The sequence below is a fragment of the Bubalus kerabau genome, chromosome 1 (assembly GCF_029407905.1).
Source record: "Bubalus kerabau isolate K-KA32 ecotype Philippines breed swamp buffalo chromosome 1, PCC_UOA_SB_1v2, whole genome shotgun sequence".
NCBI lineage: Eukaryota > Metazoa > Chordata > Mammalia > Artiodactyla > Bovidae > Bubalus > Bubalus kerabau.
The window spans coordinates 189,478,367-189,494,728 of NC_073624.1; the positions used below are offsets into that span (position 1 = coordinate 189,478,367).

The 16,362-nt window shown below is 44.9% G+C and overlaps 2 protein-coding genes across 3 annotated transcripts; both read right to left on the reverse strand.

The window, feature by feature from the left end:
- Positions 1-591: 591 nt before the first annotated feature.
- On the reverse strand, positions 592-12,572 carry ZNF554 (zinc finger protein 554). Of its 2 annotated transcripts, XM_055547465.1 has the most exons (6): positions 12,503-12,572; positions 12,057-12,173; positions 5,604-5,681; positions 5,022-5,148; positions 4,371-4,562; positions 592-2,564 (listed from the first exon to the last, which is right to left on the reverse strand). In XM_055547465.1, the coding sequence occupies exons 3-6, from the start codon at positions 5,634-5,636 to the stop codon at positions 1,381-1,383; spliced, it is 1,536 nt and encodes a 511-aa protein (XP_055403440.1). In that variant the 5' UTR covers positions 5,637-5,681; positions 12,057-12,173; positions 12,503-12,572; the 3' UTR covers positions 592-1,380. The 2 variants fall into 2 exon arrangements, with proteins under 2 accessions (XP_055403440.1, XP_055403445.1); XM_055547470.1 differs by lacking the exon at positions 592-2,564 and having other exon boundaries at positions 3,528-4,562.
- LOC129628056 (ubiquitin-40S ribosomal protein S27a) lies at positions 7,784-8,325 on the reverse strand. The gene has a single exon (XM_055547476.1). The coding sequence runs from the start codon at positions 8,285-8,287 to the stop codon at positions 7,817-7,819; it is 471 nt and encodes a 156-aa protein (XP_055403451.1). The 5' UTR covers positions 8,288-8,325; the 3' UTR covers positions 7,784-7,816.
- Positions 12,573-16,362: the final 3,790 nt, after the last annotated feature.

Here is a 16,362-nt window from a genome sequence, read left to right on the forward strand (position 1 = left end):
CTTCACCTCTGTGTCCCAAGACCTACTTCATTGTATCCTTGACATCTTGGTATCCATAGTCCCCCTCCAACTGATCACTGAAACTCAATAACCCTTGGAGTCGTTTGTTTTTTCTTATTGTCAAAATGATGCTAGCAATACAAAATGAAAGGGCAAAGGCAGGAAATCACACATAATCAGACGACCCTAACAAATAAAACTCAATTCTTTTCTCCAATCACTGTCTGCCCTTTTCCCTTGTATGTAACATTTTGACTTCACTGGATAGAATTACACATACTACTTTGCATTCTTTCCTTTCACCTTACAACCAAAGTATTTTCTTTTTACTTGAATATTTATTTTTATTTAAATTTATTTTAAATTGGAGGATAATTGCTTTACATTATTGTGTTGGCTTCTGCCTCATATCAATATGAATCACCCATAGGTGTACATATGTCCCCTCCCTCTTGAACCTTCTTCCCACCCCCCACTCCATCCCACCCCTCTAGGTTGTCATAGAGCACTGGATTTGAGCTCCCTACATCATATAGTAAATTCCTGCTGACTATCTAATTTTACATATGGTAATGTATATGTTTCAATGCTACTCTCTCAATTCGTCCCACCCTCTCCTTCCACTCATATGTCCAAAGTCTGTTTTCTATGTCTGTGTCTCTATTGTTGTCCTTGAGATAGGTTCATCAGTACCATTTTTCTAGATTGCCTATATATGTATTAATATATATTTGTTTTTCTGACTTACTTCACTCTGTATAATAGGCCCTAGGTTGATCCACCTTATTAGAACTGAGTCAAATGTGTTCCTTTTTATGGCTGAGTAATATTCCACTGTGTATATGTAGCACAACTTCTTTATCCATTCATCTGTTGATGGACATCTAGGTGAGTTCCATGTCTTAGTTATTGTAAATAGTGCTGCAATGAACATTGAGGTACATGTATCCTTTTCAATTATGGTAGCATTTTCTATCTTAACATACACTCTGCATTGCTATAGTAGTGTGTGAGACAAGTCAGGACCTAGCTAAGTGACCAAGAAAGGCAAAATGATTAAGCAAAATATTAAAACAGATTATTGAAACAAAAAGTTGAAACAGAATATCCCTTGTTTGAACAACTAAATTAATATGGTAATTCTCAGCAAATTCCCAATCCATTTACTGATCTTTTCCAAGAGGGTGGCACTTGTTGGACATAGTTCAATGGCAATTTCTCCCTCTTATAAGGTCCCTTCTCAGATCTGGACTTCAGTGCTTTAATTCAAGAATGAGGACTAAGTCTACTTCTTCACAAACAGTACATAAGAGGGGCAAAGTCTGAACATACCCACAGGGTAGAGTGCTAAACAGTACATCACAAGGCAGCAAGCAAGCTCTAAAATCCAACAAGGTGGCAGCTCTGGTAGAAAGCTTTCCCACAATCAATTATTTTATAGGTTTTCTGACTATTGTGAGTTTTCTGGTGTGTGATAAGGGAGGAGCTCTGGCTGAAGGCTTTCCCACATTCACTACAGAGATATGGCTTCTCTCCAGTGTGGGTTCTCTCATGCCGAACCAGGGAAGACCTCTGGCTGAAGGCCCTTCCACACTGATTACACTCATAGGGGTTCTTGCCAGTGTGAGTCCGTTCATGTTGGTTGAGAGATGAACGGTCACTGAAGGCTTTTCCACATTTATTACACTCATAGGGCTTCTCGCCTGTGTGCATTCTCTTGTGCAGGATCAGGTAAGAACTCTGGCAGAAGGATTTCCCACAGTCTTCACATTGATAGGGCTTTTCCCCTGTGTGGATCCTCTGATGTTGGGTAAGAGACGAAATCCTGTTGAAGGCTTTCCCACATTCATGGCATGCATAAGGCTTTTCTCCAGTATGAGTTCTCAAATGCCGAGTGAGGGTTGAGCTGTGTGTAAAGGCTCTCCCACATTCCTGACACTCAAATGGTCTCTCTCCTGTGTGGATTCTCTGATGCTCACTCAGGGAATGCCTCCGGTTAAATACTTTCCCACACTGGTGACATTCATAGCGTTTCTCCACTGTATTGATTCTGTTTTGTATGGTAATTGCCATACCATGATTAAATGATTTCCCACTTTCTGCATATGCAGAAATTCTCTCTCCCATTTGAGTTCTTTCATGTGGAATAAGGTGAATATTTTGGCTGAGATCTTTTCCACAGTTAATATTTTCACAAGGTCTATGGTCTGGATATCCCATCTGATGATGGTTTAAGAATTGATCAGATACCAAACTTGCAATAGCTAAGTCATAGTCATAAAAATGTCTCCCTATAGAATCTCGTGATAAAACAAGTTCTGAACTCAGGTTACAGTTTTCCCCAAATTCATACCAGTCAATAGGCTTCTCTTGAGAAAATGCTGCTATCTGGGGGTACCCCATTTGCCTCAAAAGCCTCTGGAAGTCTTCACAGTTCCCCTCAGATTCAGTATAACCCCAGTCCTCTCTGGGGAGCTTTGTAATATTCATACCCCCAAGTGGTGCTTCCTCCAAAACCACCTTCTTGTAAACTGACTGTTGGCTTCTCAGTTTAGTCTCCCAATCTGAAATAAATTGAAGGTTGGGTGGGGGGCAGGGGGAAGAAAGAAAAGCAGGACAAAATTATTTTCAACAACAACAAAAAAAGCATTTCCAACATATACAAAGGACCTGTGGATTCATGTTCAAACATCAGCTTTTAACATGGAGGAAGGCAAGGTGAAGGAAAGATGGATCAGAATTCTGGTGGAGCAAAAAGTAAATGTGGAAAGAAAGGGGAGAGAATAAGATTGCAGAGGAAATAAGACAGACATATGGCAAAAAGCACATGAAAAGATGCTCAACATTGTGAATTCTCTGGCAGTTCAATGGTTGGGACTTAATGCTCTCACTGCCAAAGGCCTGGGTACAATCTCTAGTCAGGGAACTAAGATCTTGCAAGTTATGCAGCACGTACCCCCCCCCCAAATTATGCTCAACATCACTAATTATTAGAGAAATGCAAATCAAAACTATGATGAGATACAAGCTCACATCAGTCAGAATGGCCATCATCAAAAATCTACAAATAAATGCTGGAGAGGGTGTGAAGAAATGGGAACCCTCCTACACTGTTGGTGGGAATGTAAATTGGTGCACCTACTATGGAAAACAGGGCTTCCCTGGTGGCTCAGACAGTAAAGTGTCTGCCTGCAATGCGGGAGACCCAGGTTTGATCCCTGGGTTGGGAAGATCCCCTGGAGAAGGAAATGGCAACCCACTCCAGTACTCTTGCCTGGAAAATTCCATGGACAGAGGAGCCTTGTAAGCTACAGTCCATGGGGTGGCAAAGAGTCAGACACAACTGAGTGACTTCACTTCACTATGGAGAACAGTAAGGAGGTTCCTTAAACAACTGAAAATAGAGCTACCATATGACCCAGCAATCCCACTCCTGGGCATATACCTGGAGAAAACCATAGTTTGAAAAGATATATGCACCCCAATATTCATAGCAGCACTATTCACAATAGCCAAGACATACAAACAACCTAAATTGTTTATTGACAGATGAATAGATAAAGATGCTGTACATATATACACTGGAATATCACTCAGCCATAAAAGTGGATGAAATAATGCCATTTGCAGCCATGTAGATGAACCTGAAGATTGTCATACTGAGTGAAGTAAGTCAGAGAAGGACAAACATATGATATTGATCTTATGTGAAATCTAAAAATGAGTGGTAGAAATGAAATTATTTACAAAACAGAAATAGAGTCACAGATGTAAACAACAAACTTATGTTTATGGAGGAAAAGGGGTGGAGGAGGATAAATTGGGAGATTGGGATTGACATATATACAATACTATATATAAAATAGATAACTAACAAAGACCTACTGTATAGCACAGGGAACACTACTCAATATTCTATAATAACCTATAGGGGAAATGAATCTGAAAAAGAATAGATACATGTATATGTATAACTGAAATACTTTGCTGTACACCTGAAGCTAACACAAAACATTATACATAAACTAGACTCCAATAATTTTTTAAAAAAATAAGAGTGAGGAGAAAAAAAAGAATGGAAGAGGGAAAAAATTATCAAGAAAGCAGAGAGGGAAGAGATGAAACAGGAAACACAGGTAGAATTACTTCCAGAAGGAAAAGGGATGTTTTTCTCTGCACATAAAGAGGGTTAGTGGAAGCTGGTTCATGGCAGAAGGTTGCTGGGGGATAAACTAAAGGCACAATGGGAAGAAACAGCCAAGCACCTCAGCCTTCTCCTTAGACAATTAGGGTCTCTGTGGAGGGACCTATGACCAGGAGTCCCCAGACATTGTCCCCATCCCAATGGGCCATATCTGCCTGCTTTGCACCTGAATATGAAGCTTGCAGAGTTCCTTTCCCTGCCATCCACATGGCTTCTCCTTGCTCTAGGTGGAAAGATACCACTGGTTGAAAGAGTGAATATGCCGTCCACAGAGAAAAAGTGGTAACTTGAGAGGCTGATGCTAGGCATATGGTGCCATCCTCAAAGCCTGAATTGGTTCTCTGGTTCCTCAAGGCTTCTGAAAGAGACACGGGAGAGGTAACACAAAGACCAAGCTAAAGATTGTATTTTCCTAATTTAAAAAATGATCATACACTTCTTCAGAGATACAAATGGCCCAGTAAACACATGAAGAGATACTCAATATCACTAGTCATTAGGAAAACACAAATCAAAACCACAATGGATACCACTTTATACCTATTAAAATGTCCATAAAATTTTTAAGGGCTTTCCAGGTGGCACTAGTGGAACAAGAGATGTTATCAACACCTCAGCTAAGATGCATTTCTACAGTGGCACGGGCTGCCATATACTGAAAGAATCAGGCCATTTGCCCTACAGGAGACACCACAAGGGCAGGAACCATGCATGTCTCATTTGCCAGTAAATCCCTACTTCCTAGCATAGTTCTTGACGTGCAGTAGATGCTAAACAAACATGACTTGACGGACACAGAAGGACCAGCTGGTCTTACCCACAGAGGCCAGGTTCCCACAGGTCTCTAGCATCACATCTCTGTAGAGCTTCCTCTGACCAGGGTCCAGCAGCTCCCACTCCTCCATGGAGAAGTCCACGGCCACATCCTTGAAGGTTACCACCTCCTAAAATATCACGATGGATCAGCTCAAGAATGCCCCCCCACCACCAACCAATGTCCAGAGAAGGTAAAGTGAAGGTGTTAATTGCTCAGTCATGTCCAACTCTTTGCCATTCCATGGACTGCAGCATGCCAGGCTTCCCTGCCCTATTTCACCACAATTTAAAAAAATACATATGTGTGCATTTTAAAGAGGATGGTGCCTTGGGGCACCCCTCCCTGCTCTATGGGAGAAACTTCGGGGTCTTCAGAGATGCTTGGAGCCCAGGAAGGAGGCACAGTCCTTCTGAAGGGATAAGGGACCTCCTCCTCATACATAAGAGCCACCTGAATGCCTACACCCAGACACTCATGACAAATTCTCCTCCTTTCCCAAAAGGCAAGGGCGCTCCATGTCTGACAGGTATGTTCCCTCTGGACACGCTGGGTGCCTTTCAGGGGAGAGGAAGTCCCACTCACCTGGGGCCAGGGGAGCAGGCACTCAGCAGCCATTCTGTCCTCCCTCCTGGGCAAAAGCAGGTTCCTGGGCAGGCAGGGCTGGGAGAGGAAAAATGCAGAGTGAAGACTGGATCTGGCCTGTCCCAGACCCCAGAGTCCTCTCCACCACTTGAGGTCACACATACACACAGAGGAGAGTCATGGAAGCCAGTGATGTGGACAGAATGAAGGGACAAAGTAGGTGATCAAATATTAATCCCACTAGGGGATTGGAAGTACAAAAACATGGGAGACCCCTGTAGGTTAATGATTACTCAAGAAAGCAGGTTTGTTTTGAGAGAGTCATTTCCTAGGCAGGTTGATAAGAAGTCTAGGGGTCCCCAGGGAGAGAGGGGTCTGGAATTCTCAAGGAGGAAGAAAGGACAAACTTTTTTTCCTCTACATTCCTTAGGATTATGTATCCTGCCTGAGGACAGTCTCTGGATTAAACCTTCTGGCTAATTCTGTTATCTTAAAATGTAAATTATGGGAGTAGGTCTGGTGAGGTATTTACAACCTCCAGACATTCTTTGGATTCATTGGAGAGTATATAACTCCATTGCTAACACTAGCAAGTGGGTACTCTTTCTACCCCCTTCTGATGTCTATGTCAGAAGCTTTCTCTATCTCCTTTATACTTTAATAAAACTTTATTGCACAAAAGCTCTGAGCAATCAAGACTCGCCTCTGGCCCTGGATTGAATTCTCCTCTGGAGGCCAAGGATCCCGGTGTCTTTACGTGGTTCAGCAACAACTTTTCAGTTTAGCTACTAAACCAAGTAGGCCTTCTTGACAACAAAACCATGTAACCAGAAGCATGAGACATACCCCCAAACAATAAAGCAATGGTGGCATGAGCCCCACATTCTGCTCAGTGAGCTCAGTAAGTTAATGATCCCTATAACATGCTCTCTGCACACATGGAAAAACAATCATTTGTGGACCTAGCTTGACCACACAGGGACAAGAAAACTCCCCTGCTCAACCTGGAGGAATAGACGCTGATGATGGAAGCATGATGTCTACTCAAGAAAGACAAAGAAAGTCTTCTTCCCCTCCCCATTTTAAAACTGAAGCCCACTAAGTTCTCACAGCATTTCTCAGGCCTGTGAGGCCTGCTTGTAAGCCTCACAAGCAACCTATTCTAATAAATCACTTATCTATCACTTTGCTCTTGCTGAATTCTTCTCTGCACTGAAATGTTATCTTTCAGTGGTACCGGAGTTCTACAGAGCCCCCTTGAAATGACACCAATCGGTTTCACCAGGACAAGCCAGGGGTCTTAATGGCTCCATTTTCTGTGGGTTTTATTTGTTTTCTTGGCTGTGCTGTGTGGCACACAGTGGGTGGGATCCTAGTTCCCTGACCAGGGATCAAAACCCTGCCCCCTGCAGTGAAAACTCAGAATCCTAACCACTGGACCACCAGGGAAGTCCCAGTGGCTCCATTTTCTGGATGAAGATACCAGAAGATACCAGGTCTTAGAGGCACACAAGTTCTACTGTGAAACACTCTGTACTAGCGTCCCAGGGTGCTATGACAAATGACTACACAATTGGGATGCTTAAAACAGCACAAATTTATTTTCTTCCAGGGAGGTGAGAAGTCTGAGATTTAGGTGTGGCAGGACCCATCCCCACCAAAGGCTCCAAGTGAGGGTCCTTCCTTCCTGCAAGAGATGTAAGAGACATGGTTTCGATACCTGGGTCGGAAAAATCCCCTGGAGGAAGGCATGGTAACCCATTTCTTCTTGCCTGGAGAATCCCAGGGGCAGAGGAGCCTGGCGAGCTATGATCCATAGGGTCACAAAAAGTCAGACAGGACTGAAGTGACTTAGCATGCATACACATACTCCAATTAAAAAATAAATTTTAAAAGATAGTAATGAGTGTCGCCAAGGATGGGAGACTCTCACACATTGCTAGTGGGAATGGAAAATGGTGTAGCCACTGTGAAAAACAACTACCACAACTACTGAGGCCCACGCTCTACAGCCCATGCTCCACAACAAGAGAAGCCACCGCAATGATAAGCCTGTGCACCACAACTAGAGACAGCCCACATACAGCAATGAAGACTCACCACAGCCAAAAATAAGTAAGTAAATCAATACAATTTTATTTTATTTTTTTTTTTTTTTTTTTTTTTTTTTTTTTTTTACATGTTAGCTCATATCTTTATTAACCAATATACAATTACTTGTCTTCTGGTTTGTTGAAACAATAGGTCAGACAACATTTGCCACAATAATGTCTGTCAAAGTGACTGGCCATAAAAACTCCAGCACCACATTCATCTGAGGGACACTCCCGGCGAAGGCGACTGATTTTGCCATTCTCATCCACCTTATAGTATTTCAGAACAGCCAATTTAACCTTCTTTCTCTTATGCTTGTTCTTCTTGGGAGTGGTGTAAGACTTCTTCTTCCTTTTCTTAGCGCCACCACGAAGTCTCAACACTAGATGAAGAGTGGACTCCTTTTGAATGTTGTAGTCAGACAAAGTACGTCCATCTTCCAGTTGCTTGCCAGCAAAGATCAGTCTTTGCTGGTCAGGAGGAATTCCTTCCTTATCCTGGATCTTGGCCTTTACATTTTCTATTGTATCCGAGGGCTCGACCTCGAGAGTGATGGTCTTCCCCGTCAGGGTCTTCACGAAAATCTGCATCTTGGCGGCGGTTCCACCGCAGATGGCGGATCCGAAAGCAATACAATTTTAAAAATAGAAAAGTTTAAAAATCTAAAAATGGTGGCAGCTTTCACAAGATCCATTAGGGACCAGAGGGGATGTGATTTCTTTTCCTGAGAGCTGGCTCTGATCCTCTCCACATGGTGGGTGGGAGCTATGGGTGCAGGATACCATGCTGAGCCACGCCTCATGGTTGTGTCAGGTGATGGGACACATGATACTTACCCTGGGGAAACATCTGATGATGGGTGCCCCCTGGGACACACAATACTTAACCTGGGGAAACACCTGCTCATGATAAGACTGGTGTGGGCTGAATCATGTCCTCCAAGTCTTGACCCCCAGTAGCTGTGAATGCGACCTTATCTATAGATAGGATCTTTGCAGAGGTGATTAGTTAAGATGAGGTCATATACCGAAATCAGATTGATTATATTCTTTGCAGCCAAAGATGGAGAAGCTCTATACAGTCAGCAAAAACAAGACTGCGGGCTGACTGTGGCTCTGATCATGAACTCCTTATTGCCAAATTCAGACTTAAATTGAAGAAAGTAGAGAAAACCACTAGACCATTCAGGTATTACCTCAATCAAATCCCTTACGATTTTACGGTGGAAGTGACAAATAGATTCAAGGGATTCGATCTGATAGATAGAGTGCCTGAAGAACTATGGACAGAGGTTCATGACATTGTACAGGAGGCAAGGATCAAGACCATCCCCAAGAAAAAGAAATGCAAAAAGGCAAAATGGCTGTCTGAGAAGGCCTTATAAGTAGCTGTTGAAAAGAAGGGAAGTAAAAGGCAAAGGCGAAAAGGAAAGATATACCCATTTGAATGTAGAGTTCCAAAGAATAGCAAGGAGAGATAAGAAGGCCTTTCTCAGTGATCAATGCAAAGAAATAGAGGAAAACAAGAGAATAGCGAAGACTATAGATCTCTCCAAGAAAATCAGAGATACCAAGGGAACATTTCATACAAAGATGGGCACAATAAAGGACAGACATGGTATGGACCTAACAGAAGCAGAAGATATTAAAAAGAGGTGGCAACAATACACAGAAAAACTATACAAAAAAGATCTTCATGACCCAGATAACCACAATGGTGTGATCACCCACCTAAAGCCAGACATCCTAGAATGCAAAGTCAAGTGGGCCTTAGGAAGCATCACTATGAACAAAGCTAGTGGAGGTGATGGAATCCCAGTTGAGCTATTTCAAATTCTAAAAGATGATGCTGTGAAAGTGCTGCACTCAATATGCCAGCAAATTTAGAAAACTCAACAGTGGTCACAGAACTGGAAAAGATCAGTTTTCATTCCAATCCAAAAGAATGCTCAAAATACCGCACAATTGCACTGATCTCACACGCTAGCAATGGCACCCCACTCCAGTACTCTTGCCTAGAAAATCCCAAGGATGGAGGAGCCTGGTAAGCTGCAGTTCATGGGGTCACTAAGAGCCGGACACAACTGAGCGACTTCCCTTTCACTTTTCACTTTCATGCATTGGAGAAGGAAATGGCAGCCTACTCCAGTGTTCTTGCCTGGATAATCCCAGGGACGGGGGAGCCTGCTGGGCTGCCATCTATGGGGTCGCACAGAGTTGGACATGACTGAAGTGACTTAGCAAAAATCACTGTAGATGGTGACTACAGCCATGAAATTAAAAGATGCTTGTTCCTTGGAAGAAAAGTTATGATCAATCTAGACAGCATATTAAAAAGCAGAGACATTACTTTGCCAACAAAGGTCCATCTAGTCAAAGCTTTGGTTTTTCCAATAGTCATGTATGGATGTGAGAGTTGGACTCTAAAGAAAGCTGAGAGCCGAAGAATTGATGCTTTTGAACTGTGGTGCTGGAGAAGACTCTTGAGAATCCCTTGGACAGGAAGGAGAACCAATCAGTCCATCCTAAAGGAAATCAGTCCTGAATACTCATTGGAAGGACTGATGCTGAAGCTGAAACTCCAATCCTTTGGCCACCTGATGCAAAGAACTGACTCATTTGAAAAGACCCTGATGCTGGGAATGATTGAAGGTGAAAGGAGAATGGGACAACAGAGGATGAGATGGTTGGATGGCATCACTGACTCAATGGACATGAGTTTGAGTCAGCTCCGGGAGCTGGTGATGGACAGGGAGGCCTGGAATGTTGCAGTCCACAGGGTCGCAAAGAGTTGGACACGACTGAGCAACTGAATTGAACTGAACTGAGGTCATACTGGGGTAGAGAGTGTCCTAATGCAATATGACTGGTGTCTTTAAAAAAGACACACAGACTTCCCAGTGGTCTGGTGATTAAGACTCTGTGCTCCCAATGCAGGGAGGGGTCCAGGTTCGATCCCTGGTCAGGGAACTAGATCCCACATGCCACAACTGAGAGTTTAAATGCTGAAACTTCCCTGCTGGTCCAGTGGTTGGAAGTCTGCCTGCCAACGCAGGGAACATAGGTTCCATCCCCTGTCCAGGAGGATCCTACATGCCTCAGAGCAACTGCACCTGTGTGCCACAACTGCTGAAGCCCACTCACCCTAGAACCCATGCTTCACAAGAGAAGTCACCACAATGAGAAGCCTGCATACCACAACGAAGAGTAGCCACCACTCACCACAACTAGAGAAAGCCCATGCATAGCAATGAAGACCCAGCTCAGACAAAAATAAATAAATAAAAATTTTTAATGGGGAAAACATAGACATGTGACTTCCCTAGTGATCCAGTGTCTAAGACTCCACACTTCCAATGCAGGGGGCCTGGGTTTGATCCCAGGTCAGGGAACTAGAGCCCACATGTGCAATTAAAGATATTGAATGCTTCAATTTAGACCTAGTACAGCCAGACAAAAAAATTTTTTTTAAAGAGAAACACACAGGGAGAAGGCCATGGGACAAAAGAGGCAGAGACTGGAGTGATGCAGCCTCAAGCTAAGAGACACCAAGGACTGATGGCCACCACAGGAGGCTGGAAGAGGCAGAAAGGACCCTCCCCTGGAGGCTTCAGGGGGACCAGAGCCCTGTGACATCTTGATCTATCTGCTCTTGGGACTTTAAATTGCATCTGATGGTAATGAGTTCAGGACCCCCTATCCCTTTCAAGCTCTTTCAACCAATCCACTCCCACCCTTCGGTGGTTCAAGGGATTCCCCCTCCCTTGTGGTTGATGTCAGTGACCCCGTTTGGCCCTCATTTACCTAGGCCTCTGGCACCTGCCTCAGGGTCTTCCCTTTCAGGGTTCAAAACCACTGAAACTCTGTCCTTTCTCCACAAGAAAGGGCTGATGAGGGCTTCCTGGCAGGGAAAAATGCAATCCACCCCAGGGAATAGGAGGCATTGGCAGAATGTTCGGCTGCGACCTCATTCCTGAGCAGGGGTGTCTGGGTACCAGTGGAGTAGACCCTTGATAGCGTGTCACTGGAATCACAATGCTAAGGCTAAGCCAGGGTCTTTCCTCCTTGACACCTACACTGGGGCTGGATCGTTCTCTGAGGGGCGTCCTGGGCATTGTGGGGTGTAGAGCAGCAGCCTTGGTTTCATCCCCTCCATGCCAGGAGCCCCCAGGTCCTGACAACCACAGACGGCCTCAGACACTGCCCAGTAGCACCCCTCCAAGGGGGCAGAACCACCCAAGGTCAGACCTCCTCCCTGGGTTTGCCCAAGCGCCCAATGAGTCTACATGCAGGAGTCTGGACGTTCGGTTTACTCTATATCCCTGTACTGTAACATTAGGCCTCTGAGAGCTCCATTTACCTCACAGCACAGTTTGCCCCACGGACCTGTCGTGCAGGGGTATTTTCACAGGATAGGTGTTGGACTGTTTCACAGGTCAGGTGCAAGCTGCCCGACTTCTCTGACTCTCCTTTGCGCCTGCAGCGTGACAGGTGGAGCAAACCCAAGGGTAACAGTCCAGGCCATCCCTCCCGCTAGGGACCCCTCCCCAGACCCCATCCCGACCCCTGATAGCCTAACTACCCGCACAGGCGCGGGGGCCAGGCTCGGGGACCGCATCCTGTCTGCGCCGCCCGGATGAAAGATGCATGGGTGCTGCGGTCCCAGGTGTGGGCAAAGATAACCCACAGCGCAAGCCTAGTCTACCCGAGTCCCGCCGCGGAGGAGAAGCTCAGTGCAGCGTGACCCGAGGACCCGTCAGCACCCGGCCTGCCCGCGCCCCCCATCGGCGACCCCAGTTAACTCACACCGCCGTTGTCGCCCGGGGACGCGCGCTCACGATGGATTCGGCAGTGCGCTTGCGCACCACGACGCCATGAACTACAAGTCCCAGAAGGCTCCGGGCGCGATCCTGCGTCTCTGTCCCCTGGAGGCAGCCGAGTTGAGTCTCAGCGCCCTCTATGGGCGGGCGGTGTCTCCTCAGGATTGAGATACCTCCTGCCTCAGAGGACGTCCTCATATTCCAGTCGCACACGCCTGCTCTTGGAGCAACTCAGGCGCATGCGCAAATTTCTTCACTAAAGGAGAAAATCGAGCGGCGGTGTAGTGGACTCCCCGCTGCCACTGCAGGGGGCACAGGTTCGACTCCTGGTCGGGGGACTGGGGCCCACATGCCACGTGTCATGGCCTAAAAAAAAATAAGGGCGAAAATTCAGTATATTCAGCACTATGCCTGAGACGTAGCTTTGCCAATAAAACAGTAATAACATTATTAGCTATTATTCATTAACACACTAGTAAATGTATAGGCCACTATATAGTAAAATTATTGTTTTAATGATAGTTTACTTATTAGTAATATTAATATATTGATTTATGCTGTGGTGGTGGTGGTTTAATCACTAAGTTGTGTTTGACTCTTGTGACCGCATGGACTGTAGTCTGCCAGGCCCTTTTGTCCATAGGGTTTTCCAGGCAAGAATACTGGAGTTGCCATTTCCTTCTCCAGGGGATCTTCCTGACTCAAGGATCGAACTCAGGTTTCCTGCACTGCAGAGAGATTTTTTTACCGACTGTGCTACCAGGGAATTCCCTAGATTTATGTCAGTAGTATTCTATTAAAAAATAAAACTACCACGGTTAATATATTAATATAAGTTGGTAATATATTCTTAAAACTTGCAACCTCCAGAATGGTGAAAAGCACATTGTTGGTGAAACCAAGTCCATGGTCATTTGTTGTAGGGTCCTGAATGATCTCAGACAATGTGCTGAACAATTTTTCAGCCCCTTTTTCAAACCGACTTTTCCAGGCTTAGCCCATGACATGGAAGGTGTGCTGCCTGGATTCCTCCTTCAGGACTGAAGGTCCTATTCTTCCTGCAGCTGGAATGCTGCTGACCAATGTGAAGTGAAAGTTGCTCAGTCATGTCTCTTTGCAACCCCATGGACTAAACTGTCTATGGAATTCTCCAGGCCAGAATACTGGAGTGGGTAGCTTTTCCCTTCTTCAGGGAATCTTCCCAACCCAGGGATCGAACCCAGGTCTCCTACATTGCAGGTGGATTCTTTGCCAGTTGACCCACAAGGGAAGCCTTGCTTAGTTAAAAATAATAGGGACTTCCTTGGTAGGCCAGTGGGTGAGAGTTCGTCTTCCAATGCAGGGAATGAAGGTTCAATTCCTGGTTGGGGAATTAAAAGCCCACATGCCACGGGGCAACTAAGCCTGTATGCTGCAACAAAAAGATCCTGCATGCTGCAATAAGACCTCGTGTAGCCAAATAAATATTAAAAAATATATAGCATTCTAAATACAAAGATTAAGAGCCACTATCATTATCCCTGTAATCCATAGATACTTCATCTGCTGCTAATAAGGCATGTTTATTGACAAAACTTCTTTTTCTGATTCCCCACTCTGTGTGCAGCTACAGCTGAGGTTCTGGGTTCATGAAGACCCCTCAGTTAGGGAAACTCGTCTGCTGTTTCAACTACATCAGTCGTCCACATAGGGGGATTTCCAATCAAACAGGTAGGCACCTGCAGAAACATTGTCTCCAACCACCCAAACCTTCCCCAACCATCCAATAAAATGTCTTGGACTTGCAGTGTCATATTCCTTTAATCTTATACTGATCTTTTATTCGCTCAGTAAAAAGACTTCCTGCCAACCCATCATTATAATTATTAGGATCTCCTTTCTGTTTGGAATGTTCTCATCACTGCCTAGCTAACCCTACCTAATCCCTAATCAGGAATTCCCTATTTCTGAAATGTCATGGAACATGAATGCAATCAGCTTGACTTAAGAAGCCAAAACTCTCAGACAAGAACAGTACACAGGAAGTGCAGCAATGAAGTGGGAGCTGTCCAAGTGCTGAAACATGATACAGAATGAGACAGGGTGTCTATTAAAAACTGTTTTGCAGGCGTGCTTTCTAAATCGCTTGTCATGTCTGACTCTTGTGACCCCATGGACTGTAGCCCACAGGCTCCTCTGTCCAAGGGATTCTCCAGGCAAGAATGCTGGAGTAGGTTGCCATACCCTCCTTCAGAGGATCTTCCCGACTCAGGAATCGAACCCATCTCTTGTATCTCCTGAATAGGCAGGTGGGTTCTTTACCACTAGTGCCACCAGGGAAGTCCAAGAATTGTTCTACCCTGTAGTAAAATACATCTGGGCTTTCCTGGTGGCTCAGTGGTAGAGAATCCGCCTGTGAAGCAGGAGACTTGGGTTCGACCCCTGGGTTGGAAAGATCCCCTGGGGGAGGAAACGGCAATCCACTCCAGTATTCTTGCCTGGGAAATCCAATGGACAGAGGACCCTGGTGGGCTACAGTTTGTGGGGTCACCAAAAAGTTGAACATGACTTAGGGACTAAATAACAACAACAAAATGTACCTATGTTCTAAATGGATATTGAGTCCATCAGAAAACTGTTAGGGAGGACTTCCCTGGTGGTTCAGTGGTTAAGATTCTGCTTCCAATGCAGGGTGCATGGGTTGATCCCTGGCCAGGGAACTAAGATCCTGTATGCCACATGGTACAGCCAAAAAGAATTACATATATATATATATATTTACATATAATCAAATACATTGAATTTTTAAATCAAAGTTATGTGCAGAGATTCACTGAAGGAGATCTAATGCCCTCTGCCTACGAAATGTATCATTTTGGTAATGACCATGTCAATTGTCTTTTCATTCTTTACCTTTCACTCGGCAGATATACAAGGTCTGGAGCAGCTTTTATCAAACCTGACTTCTGACCCTCTTTGGATGCATAACTCTGGGTCAATTCCTTTCAGTTCAGTTCAGTTCAGTCGCTCAGTCATGTCCAACTCTCTGCAGCCCCACGAATAGCAGCACGCCAGACCTCCCTGTCCATCACCAACTCCTGGAATTCACTCAAACTCACGTCCATCAAGTCAGTGATGGACATCACGTCCATCCAGCCATCATCCTCTATCGTCCCCTTTTCCTCCTGCCCCCAATCCCTCCCAGCATCAGAGTCTTTTCTCCAATGAGTCAACTCTTTGCATGAGGTGGCCAAAGTACTGGAGCTTCAGCTTTAGTATCATTCCCTCCAAAGAACACCCAGGGCTGATCTTCAGAATGGACTGGTTGGATCTCCTTGCAGTCCAAGGGACTCTCAGGAGTCTTCTCCAACACCACAGTTCAAAAGCATCAATTCTTCGGCGCCCAGTTTTCTTCACAGTCCAACTCGCACATCCATACATCACCACTGGAAAAACCATAGCCTTGACTAGACGGACCTTTGTTGGCAAAGTAATGCCTCTGCTTTTGAATATGCTATCTAGGTTGCTCATAACTTTTTTTCCAAGGAGTAAGCGTCTTTTAATTTCATGGCTGCAGTCACCATCTGCAGTGATTTCGGAGCCCCCCAAAATAAAGTCTGACACTGTTTCCACCGTTTCCCCATCTATTTCCCATGAAATGGTAGGATCAGATGCCATGATCTTCGTTTTCTGAATCAATAAAATATTCAAAAGTGCTTGGTTGTAATTTCTAGCTATGAGTAACAAAATAACCAACTGAAACTACCCTTTTAAGGAGGAAAATTTTCATCTCCCTTAACAGGACATGGAGAGACATTGGAGTAAGGGCATGAAGGGAGGGAGGGAGGGAGGGAGGGGGCATGGAGA

Bases quoted from the DNA above. Each gene is read 5' to 3' on its own strand.
- ZNF554 (XM_055547465.1), bottom strand. From the start codon at position 5,636: ATGGCTGCTGAGTGCCTGCTCCCCTGGCCCCAG. The intron at 5,149-5,603 runs GTGAGTGGGACT...GTGATATTTTAG, and splicing joins GCCTGCTCCCCTGGCCCCAG to GAGGTGGTAACCTTCAAGGA. The intron at 4,563-5,021 runs GTAAGACCAGCT...TGTCTCTTTCAG, and splicing joins TGGGAACCTGGCCTCTGTGG to AAGCCTTGAGGAACCAGAGA.
- LOC129628056 (XM_055547476.1), bottom strand. From the start codon at position 8,287: ATGCAGATTTTCGTGAAGACCCTGACGGGGAAGACCATCACTCTCGAG.